The following is a 10,757-nucleotide window of genomic DNA, read 5'->3' as shown; positions in this document are numbered from 1 at the left end:
TCACCAGTCAGAGTCTCTCGACCCGGTCCTGGACCGAGGCCCCCCTGCCCCCCCACTGAACGTTGACACCAGGTCTTTGACGCTGCCGGCCGAGCGAGGCATCTCTTCGCTCTCCTTCCTCTTCCTCCTCATCTTCCTCGGGTTGGTGTTGAGACTCTTGGAGCGCAGCGTTGGGTACATCCTGTCTTCCCCTACCAGCACCTGCTCCGAAAGTTCCTCCCCCCCTCCGTTACCGTGGTAACCGTCCACTGTCTCACTCCCCTGCTCCCAGTCAGACAACTTGGATGCCTCCATTTCCTGTTTGGTTTCGGTTCCTCCACTCCTCTCCACAGACACTCTGGGTGATTTGGGGGGGGTCAAGCCGGTGGCCCCCTCCTGGTCCTGATGGGTGGGGCTGTAGACGATGCTGCTAATGGACTTCCTGTTGGAGGAGGGGGAGCTGCTGAGGGTCGGAGAAGATAAATACTGCATGACCTTTGACCTCTCTAGAGGGAAGGACACCGCTGCCTCCAGTCGGCTCTTCTCAGCTGGTTTCTCCCCTTCTGCGTCCATCAGATCAGCCTGATGTGAAGCAGGAATGGTATGGGAGGGTCTGAGGTCGGGGTCGCAGGGGGAGATCAGGATGTTGACGTTGGACAGGGACTGAGTCCTCTCCTTCATTCCTTCCACCTCCAGAGTCGAGTTGAACTCCTTCACGTCACCTGGGAACAGAAAACACGAGTTCAAACTAGGAATTCACATTATTTACCTCAAATTCAGCTTCAGTCTTTCTGTGTATATAAACTGTATATGTACACAGGTTTCATTATCCGGCTTCATTTTTACAGTCCTGCGTGTATCTTCAGTTTGAGTATCAAACCTCAGCCCTGTTTCAGTCCTCCTTTTCTGATTGTTTTTTCAGAATCCTCAAAGACTCTTTTCACCTGGATGAAACATTCTGTCTGCTGCAACATAAGAACATGTTGAAGATGGCAGCAAGATAAAACATGAATGAAAATATAAAATCTTATTTATTTATCTAAAACAGAATAAGACTTGCACAGCGTGAACTGCAGGACTAGATGCTGATGCTGGCAACTGCAAGATGAATGTATGATCAAAATTAACAAACATAAAATGCACAGATACATTGGTAAATATTAATGTTCTTTCTATTATTTTCTATTCATACCAAAAAAAGTTGTCATTGTTTCTTGTGTTTTTACAAAAAACACAAGAAACAAGAAACAAGGACATGTTTTATCCTGCTGCCACTTGATTAGAAAAGAGAGTTGTTCAAAATTGTTTATGTCGCAGCAGACAGAATATTTGTTTCATCCAGATGTTCAAAGAGTCTGTCAGAACAGCAGGAAGTCTTAAACAAAGGTGACCATTTCTTATTGGACTGTCAATCTGACGAACACACACAGACATAAATCTGTCTCTCCGAGGTGGCCTGATCGACTTTCCAAGGGTCACTTTGTACAGAGTTTATGATGTTAAAAAGCCGGCTATCTATCACCTTGTTTCTCTGGTGGGGGGGCGCCAGATTCCAGGGGGCCTCTGTGCCCCCCTTTGGCCCTGCCCCTGGTAATGTCTCATCACAGGATCCCTTGCTCTAATGTGTCATGTGTCTGGTCCAACCTGTTGTGTTTCCTCCTTGTCGCTCTGGACTCAGCTGGACCTTCCTGTCGTTGCCCTCCATGTCTCCAGACACAGAGATCCTGTCGTCGTGCTCCAGCTGGTATCGGTACAGACTGTAGCCGTCAGCGCTGTTGATGCTGCTGTGTCGCAGCAGAGAAGCTGGCTCACAGACAGACGATCCTCTGGAGCGCGTCCGGATGAGCTCAGCCCGATCGATGCCCGCCAGCCTCTCCAGAGCGTTCATCATCCGGCCAGAGAACTCCTCCAGCTGAGCCAGGCGGAGGTCCACTGTCTGCAGGGATGCCTTCATGGAGTGCTCCCTCTCATTCACCTCCTCCAAACGCATGAACATGTTCTCCACCCTGAACACACACACAGCAGAGGGCCACACAGGGCAAGAAATGTATTTAATAAGAACCATGTTGATGAGATGCTTGGTCTGATCGAAGAAAAAAGAAATCATAAAAGTCTGCATAGAAACTACTGTGAACTTCGGAGCTTTGAAGAAGGAAATAACCAAGTTAGGAGAAGGCATGTCGGGAGAAATAAAAATAAGAATTAATGCAGCAGATATAGAATTGCGGAAAAGGAGGACTGTGAAATCAGCACGACCAAAGTGCTTATCCACAGTCTGCTCCTACAGGAACAACTGGAAGAAAAATGTGAAGATCTCGAAGGCTGTACCTGAAGGAAGAATCCTCCGAATTTATTCAGTGCCTGAAAAATGTGAGGGAAATAACAAAGGGGAGTTTGTGCAAACTGGAGAAACTGGATGTTAACAGTGAAATCCACATTGAAAGAGCACACCGTGCAACTGGGTTACACACTGGGCACAACAATCATACCAGATCAATAATCGTTCGCTTCAAACCTAACATGAGGCAAATGGTGCTTCAAGCCTCCTGGGCAAAGAAGGGTGTTTGGGTGAATGACCAAAGGATATATTTTGAGGAAGACTTCCCCACCCAAGTGTTTAAGGAGCATGCAAAATACAGACAAGTAGGAAAACAACTTCACGAGAGAAAGATCAAGCCACGCATAATATTTCTTGCAAGACTGAAATTATTTGAGAAGAATGGAAATATGGAAGTGTTTTCAAAACCCCCAAGCCACGGCAGAGGGTCTACGTGAGTATGGTGTCAACATGGACATTCCAGGAGGGGATCCAGACTTGGAGTCTATGCTGCAGGCAGCAGGCTGGCGGACGCCCCACTCCAACAGTGGGAGAATGCCTGCGAGTGACCTGATGTCCAGTGTAAAGACATTACTGGATTCTCTAGCAAGATCCAAAAATAAGGCATGAACTGATAGTGATGGGATCGACAGGATCGTAGTGAAAAAGACTGTTGACTGTATAACCAAACCTGTAACCTTTATTTTCAATCTTTCTTTTCATACAGGTGTTTTTCCAGACACAATGAAAATAGCAAAGATTATTCCACTTTTTAAAATGGGAGACCAACACAGCTTTTCTATCTACAGAGCAGTCTTTGCTTTTACAATTTTCCAAAGTGCTTGAAAAACGGTTTGTAAAAAGATTAGACACTTTTGTTGAAAAGAATAAAGTGTTGAGTGAGAGTAGGTTTGGCTTTCAGACAAATCGATCTACAGTATTAGCATTACAGAAATTAATGGAGGAAATTACATCAGCAATAGGAAGTAAGAAATATACACTAGGGGTATTTATTGATTAAAAAAATTTCATATAGCACATGTAAAAAAAAAGGTATCTAAGAATATTTCTGTTTTGAACACGCAAAGTCTGACGACGAGGACCATAGAGGGAACTTTGATTTTAAGCATCAGTATGCACGAACTACCTTAAAGCAGGTATGTATTTCGGAAGCTGGTGTCAAACTGTGGAATTCTCTTCAGAATGATTTAAAGGGTATAAATATCTTTAGAAAAAAACAGAAAATATAATTAGACTATGTGAAGGTGTCAGGCAATGTGTTGTCTTAATTAACGGTGAATTACTGCGTATGGCTCTTGATGGCTCTTGGCTGTTGGCTGTTAAGCAACTGTAATTAACAAACCATCTATTTGGTGTTGGACTTGATCCTTCTCATGGCTGATTTTTGTTTGGAGTAAGGGGCAAGTAAAATATGGGTTCTACTCTCATTTAGAGCTGTAATTTGATTGTGAATCGTTTTTTTTTTTCATCTTTTTCAGGAGTTGTGCATTACATGATTGAAAAAAATCAAATATAAAATCAAATATTCCAATTATAATATGTATAAAAGCCAAAACACAATAAAAAATGTTCCCTATAAACACATCAATCAGAATAAACAGGCTGGGTAGTTTAAGTTTAGTTTCCTAAATCGATAAGATGAAAAACTGTGGCACGTTAACCTTCATTTTCTCTGGATGCGTTCTTTCTGCGCATGCCCTCGGTCTTAACGCAAATGCGTGGGGACATACGTTTCTCCCCTTCCCAAAAATGGCAGCTTCCAAGCTGAACTGTTCCTTTGTGGAGAGTTTGTTTTTTATTCAAAATCTTAAAGAACTTCACATTATTGATTAGGAAAGGTTACGCATCATACAGTACCATCGCCAAACCCGCCTTCTTGTGCTCGCCTGCTCCCCTTCGTTACTTCCGGCAGGAGTAAGCAATGTGTTTTCATCAGGCTGTTGCCTGATTAAGAGCAACACAATAATGGCAGCTACTGTGCTGAACAGACAATAAATATCCATCTTCAGGGAGCTGATCAAATGTGTGCCAAAGATAGAGATTGCCGTTAAGGAAGACAAATGCGTGAAGTATTCATCACTTTAGCACTTGATGAAATCACCAGACCGTGTTTAAGTCCCATGTAAAGAGTTGACCTGAACTCTTTACTTCAGAATGATTTCAATCAGAATGAAAGAAAAAACCTGTGCATGTAACCCAGGTGCGTTTCTAGGAATCGACAAGGTCGTGGGCTAAGCCCAGACCGTCTGGGGCTGAGGTCAGGGTCTGTGTGGATGTGGAGCAACCAACGATTTTTTCTTAGGTGGTCCCTGCTGTTCTGCCTGAAAGACTACTGCTTACATTTCATTTCCCTTTACTGCACTGTATGAGTAATGCAAACATTACCTTTAATTTGAAATTGAATTTTTAGTAGTAATGTTAAAGCCATTGCTCTGGATACAAGGGACATCTGCAGGGCAGCTGAGAATTCTCAGTCCTATGGCACCAGTGTTTAAGTGCTACTTCACTTTTTCACTCTGTTTTTACATTTTTATTTGACTCCTGTGATGTTTGGCACTTTGTGTTGTACAAATAAAATAAACCAGCAGCCTGATGACAGTAAATTGGTTGTACAAAAAAAACGAGTGCTTCAATTAATTTGGGGAATATCCAGTGTTTTGACTATCTCGCTTTTCTCCAAATTGTGTTACCGATTCCCCAACTATCCTGTATCCTTTAACTCATGTCATCTATGCCTGCACGACAAAATCACATACTACCTTAAACATTGTTCCCATAGCATTTTTTTTCATATTCACATAAGAATCAATCTTATAAATTCTGCTCTACATAAGAATTTCAGCGATATTTCCACGATACAGCATTCATATCTCTTGGATCACTTTGGGAAGTCTGCATTACGCAACGGGTGCAAAGCAGTGGTTCTGACATGTAGGGGCACTGTCACTAATGGGACTTTTGTTTATACCTTACCTTTTGTTGTTACCACTGCTGTATGAGCCTGACGGCCGAGCAGAGGCAGCACTGACTGCACGCGGTGCCACAGGCTAGGAATGAGCTACAAGGCGTACTTCACTTAGAAACGTTACCCTGCCCTGACATATTTCAAATATTCTAAATTCATCATTACCATCTTGACCAGGACATCCTGGCAGAAGAGATATTTTATCTGAGTGGAACTTTCGTGGTAAATATAAAGCATAAATAAATAAATCAATAATGTTTGGTGTGTGTGTTTCATTATTATCAGACTAATAATGCCCCAGTGTCTGTTTTCACAGTCTCAGAAAGAAAAGTCACGTTTGTTTATAGAAAATCAAATAAATAACTATGAGCTGAAATCGTCACCGCATGGGTCATAATATTATTGTATATTTGTATATTCAAACACAAATATAAAGAGGACAGAAAGAGAGAAATAGAGGTGTTTGAGTGTGTGGTCCCTACCTCTCAGATGTGACTCTTATTCGTTCGTTGTTGGACGACTGTTTCTCATCATCTTTCTCTCTGAAATATTCCTCCACACACTGCTCCTCGAACTCGTGCAAACTCTTCAGCTCGTCTGCACTCAGCACCAGCTCTGAGGAAACAAACACCATTTAAACTCGTGATTTCAAACTCTACATTTTCAACTCTTTTATTCATAATTTTCTGGGGAAACAAACGTCAATTGAATTCCGGCATGACTGCGAGAGAGCAAATACAAGGAGGATTTTAATCTTTCTCCGGGGGTGAATCTTACGGAGTCGTCTCTCGCGGTCGTCACGCTCTCCCTCCGGCTTCCGTCTGCAGCGGCAGCACAGCCTCTTCAGGACGATGTAGATGTGGGGGAGGACGATGAGAGGGGGGGGCAGGATAGGACGGTCATGGAAGGTCATGATCAGCTGATACCGCTGGAACTTCCACACCTGGTTGGAGATGGACTTCACCTCGAAGAACGTGTTGCTGTGGTGAGCAAGAAGAGGGAAGTTTGAATTGAATTGATTGACTGAAAGATAATTTTATCTCAAGTTTTAATTAGTTTATTGATCCCAGTCTCTGCAGAGGTCCATTTCCTTCAGTTCTCTACTACAGGTTTTGGAGACTTTCTGCTTAAAAAATGAACAACCCCATTTATCTGGAGTCATGAAGAATCATGTCTTATTTTCCTCTTTAATGTTTTTGTATAAAGTGAATGACATTAAAATAAGAAATTCATGAAACTTTCACAGATATCTGATTTGTTCGTACACAACTGCAAGCCTTTGTGAATCAGGATTCTTTTTGAATTGGACGCACATTCAGTCACAAAAAAACAACCAAATCCTTCTGTAAAAGGACAGTAATAATAAATAATACACCCTGACTGATAATGAATATTTTAGGCAGATAGTAACGTGGATTTTTGAGTTTAAAATATCTGATAATGATATAACAGGTGATGGTAAGTTTTTTAACAAACAAACGAACAAACAATCACATAATGTTTTTATAGAATTGTGAGCTGGGTTCATACTGAACATTTTATGGGTTAAAAATGAACCATTACACAGTTTGTCTGTCAAAAATCAGCTTCCATTATACTACAGTAATAACAACAACAACAAGAAAAAATAAAATAAAAAAATAAATAATAATAATAATAATAATAATAACAATAAGCAGTCAGGACCAGTTGTGGATTGTATTCATCCTCTGGAACTTTTTTGGAAATAATGTTTGTATAATGTGTGTTTTCATCTGTGTCTGTGGTGTTTCATAAAGTTCTGTTGTTGAGCAGCTGTATTAAAGAAAAATATAATAAATATAAATACATATAAACTTCGGATCAGACTTGGTATCAGCAGATTCTCCAAAGAAGGAATGTGATGAGTCCTCTAAAAAGAAATGTTAATAACACAGATTGCAAACACAGGAACTTTCAGTCTTATTTTTCTTTCTTTCTTTCTTTCCTTCCACCTTGTTAACTTTCTTTGTTATTTTTTCTTAATTTCTTCTCTTTCCTTTCTTTGCTTCTTTCCCTCTCTCCCTTCTAGGGCTGGAATCAACCTGAGAAAATCTTGGTCGACTGAAAATCGTAGCTTCTCTCGAACCAATCGATTGGTCACGGGGAGAAAAAAATCTGCACGTTATCTGTAGATGAACTAATTCAGCCGCAGAGTTCAGTCTACCTGGCAGCTTTATTAGCCTAAATGAATTATACATCAATATAAACAGCTGGTATTTGCAGCATTACATACTGAAATACACCAGTTCTGATACGTTCACACTCATTAAACACGAACGTTGACGGAGCAACCTGATGCAGAACAGTTAGCTACCGTTGTTAGATGATCGGCCATGTTGGTTGTTGAGCTGTGAAATGAAAACTGCTGTTTGCAATGTTTACACTCAACGTTTTATCATCAGTTTAACAAAATGCAGCTACACCGACGACTTCTTTGACATAATGTCATTTAGTTGAGCTGACTCAGAGTAAATGTTCTGTCAACGTTCAGTAAATGTTCAATAAACAGTACATAAGTTAGACCTAGCAGTGTCATTTAGGTTGGGCAAGTTCAAAGTTGTGAAAATGGGGGGGGGGTTTGAAAATTACAGGGAGTCTTTCCCTCTTGCCGCCGCAGTAAATAATGGATTAATTCTGGAAGACTATTGATGGAGCACTTTTCTCCAACCAATGAGAATTTGGTCGAGCGAGAGCATATCGACCAACCAATCGACCAGTCGTCCTGGAGAATACACCCTTACTCCCTTCTTTGCTCCTATTTCTTCTGCTGCTTTTTTTCCCTTTCTTTCTCGTCTTTAATTCCCCTCTTTCCTTCCCTCTGTCATTATCACTTTCCTTTCTTCTAGAAACAGGAATGAACATGTGAAAATCCACAGAACAAGAGATACAAGGTTTTCTCTTCTTTTTGGAGACATTTTCCTCTGACAGCAGGATGTTGAATCTGTGCTGCTGTCCATTTTCAACCACTGACATTCCTGCTGCTCTAACTGATGTGAGGTCTGCCTGTGTGCTGTAAGCCCGTGTTCAGAGTACTGACTTGAAGACAGCAATGAGCAGGTTGACCAGCAGGATGTTGGCCACTAGCAGGTAACAGGCCATGATGGCCGGAGTGAGCCAGGCTCCGGGGATACAGGGAGGAAGCTTCTTCCCATCTTCATCGTACATGTTGTCTCCACACGGAGCTGAGACATAAACACACACTCAAGCTTAGTAACTTCACACAGGAATGTTCAGAACTGATTTTACTCATGAATAAGAGATTGTGGTCGTATGTAGACCTTTTTGAACCAGCTGTAATATGAGTCCTGTCCGAATGGTTCATGATGCCTGTCTCTGTGTGTCTGTTGTAACTGACCTTTTCAGGGGCCGCAGATGGTACAATAAATCAAATGCTAACATTTCTTTCTAATCTCCTGCATGTTTTTAATATATAAATGACATAAGTGAACAAATAAATAATAAATTAAACATGAGGGAGACATGGAGAGTATCCACACTTTGGATTAAAACTTTACTGGACAGAAAAAAGGCAAAGTTTCACTGTAATATTTCTGTGATTCAATTATTTGGATTTTTGATCATGTGGAGCTGGACCAGCACTGGTGGAGGGAGTATTCAAATCTTTCACTTTAGTAAAAGTATTTATACCACATTATAAAAAAATACTCCACTCTGCGTAACATCCTGCATTCACAAAAGTACAGTGAAAGTATCGAAAGCGAAGTGAGGTTTTAAATTCTTCGTGGCAGAGTTCGACACTCACACTCAGCTTCACAGGAAACGCTACAGTAAGCCTGTGTTACTGTTTGTTGTTTGACGTGACTGATATCAGTTCACTCTCCTGCAGCTGTATCACAGCTAGTGCTAATGCTAATGCTAACATAACATTTGCTATTGCGGCCGCTGCACATTAGAACACTTAAACTGGCTTTTATTGTGAAGCAGGTCCAGGTAACACAATGTCTTTGTGTGCACAGTTACCTTTCTGCGTCTGCCACTATAGATGAATAATGAGCTGTGACTGACAGCAACATCTACAGTTCACAGTAAATTTTACAAAGGTTCTTTGTGACTGAGATACTTACGATTGATTTCCATCGCATAAACTGTCCAACAGTGGAAGACAAACAGAAAAGAGACAAAGAGACAGAAAATGATCAAGAACAGAAAAGAAACATCATTTTGACAATCAGCAGTAAGCGAGGAGGAAAGGGATTTCGTGATAAATTCACTCAAACACTATGTAATGCTTTAAAAAAAATAACAGTAAAAAAGAGAGGTCAAAACTGACAAGATGGATAAGGAGAAAAATATTCAACTTTAGGGGGAAACAGAACAGTATCACAACACTTTATTTTAGTCAGTAATTTCTGAATAATTATCAGTTGAAGAACTAATTTGATAATGATTAAAAGTTAAAGAGAGATGAATAAATTCTGTAATTAACTGGAATAATTACACAACAGGTCAACTTAACATGAAAAATGTCAAAATACATGAAGAATAAAGTTTCCACTGCTGAAAATGAATGTGTGGGGAAAAAAATAATGAAGTGTAATAAGAATTTCTTGAGTTGAAAAACTGTTTTGTTCAATTTAAGCTGACAATTTCAACATGAATCAAAATGTTTATCTCACTGCCATTTTACATCCTGTGAAGTACATATATATATATATATATATATATATATATATATATCATTTATTCATCACTTTATATTATTAAGTTTAATATGATGTAAAAAGATCAAAATAGATTATCAAAAGATTAAAATACATTTAAAATACAAGGATAGGATGGTTAGGATGAGGGCGAGGACTAACAGGTGACTGACTGAGAGTCTTACTATGAACTGTAGTCTCATGGTCTATGGAGGGTGAGGACAGAGGGTGAAGACTAACAGGTGACTGACTGTGAGTCTTACTATGAACTCTAGTCTTACGGTCTATGGAGTCTGCAAACACCTCTCCGTAGATCATCCAGTACGGCATGTAGAAGATGTTCCGAGCCAGACGCCATGTTGGCTCCTCGTCTGGGTGGAGGATGGCCTGCCGAGCTACGCCGAAACTCATCAACACCACCAGCATGATGACGACGAAGTACAGCATGTCGATCATCTGGATACACACAGGGAGGATCAGAGACATTTATTATAGAATGACTGTGAGTTCATTCGTCGACGTGATAAATAAAAATAGGTTTTATCTAACTTATGAATATTCTTTGAATAACATCTTGTACCACAGAGAAAACCTCATGGAAATAATAAAATAAAAGACACTTTGTTAGAGACGATAAAGACCACAAAGTCAAAACTGATTAAATTATGAAAACAAATAAAAATGAGATTGAAACAAACTTTCCGTTCGGTTCGGAAAATATAAAAATTTGTTTCCTGGATATATTCATTTTACTGATTTAAAAAGAAGAGCTTCTGAAATACCACCAAATATC

The 10,757-nt window shown here is 40.3% G+C and overlaps 1 protein-coding gene across 1 annotated transcript in view; it reads right to left on the bottom strand.

Annotated features, from left to right (window-relative positions):
• The window catches only part of LOC120795714 (transient receptor potential cation channel subfamily M member 1-like), a 44,002-nt gene continuing 33,245 nt past the window's right edge, over window positions 1-10,757 (bottom strand). Inside the window, exons 22-28 of the mRNA XM_040137837.1 lie at window positions 10,228-10,420; window positions 9,389-9,409; window positions 8,341-8,485; window positions 6,060-6,262; window positions 5,765-5,897; window positions 1,624-1,985; window positions 1-701 (exon numbers count right to left, since the gene is read on the bottom strand). Coding sequence (XP_039993771.1) covers window positions 1-701; window positions 1,624-1,985; window positions 5,765-5,897; window positions 6,060-6,262; window positions 8,341-8,485; window positions 9,389-9,409; window positions 10,228-10,420 — 1,758 coding nt within the window. The remainder of the gene's footprint in view (window positions 702-1,623; window positions 1,986-5,764; window positions 5,898-6,059; window positions 6,263-8,340; window positions 8,486-9,388; window positions 9,410-10,227; window positions 10,421-10,757) is intronic.

This window comes from Xiphias gladius, chromosome 1, assembly GCF_016859285.1.
Source record: "Xiphias gladius isolate SHS-SW01 ecotype Sanya breed wild chromosome 1, ASM1685928v1, whole genome shotgun sequence".
NCBI lineage: Eukaryota > Metazoa > Chordata > Actinopteri > Istiophoriformes > Xiphiidae > Xiphias > Xiphias gladius.
This window is presented reverse-complemented; position numbering and strand designations above follow the sequence as displayed.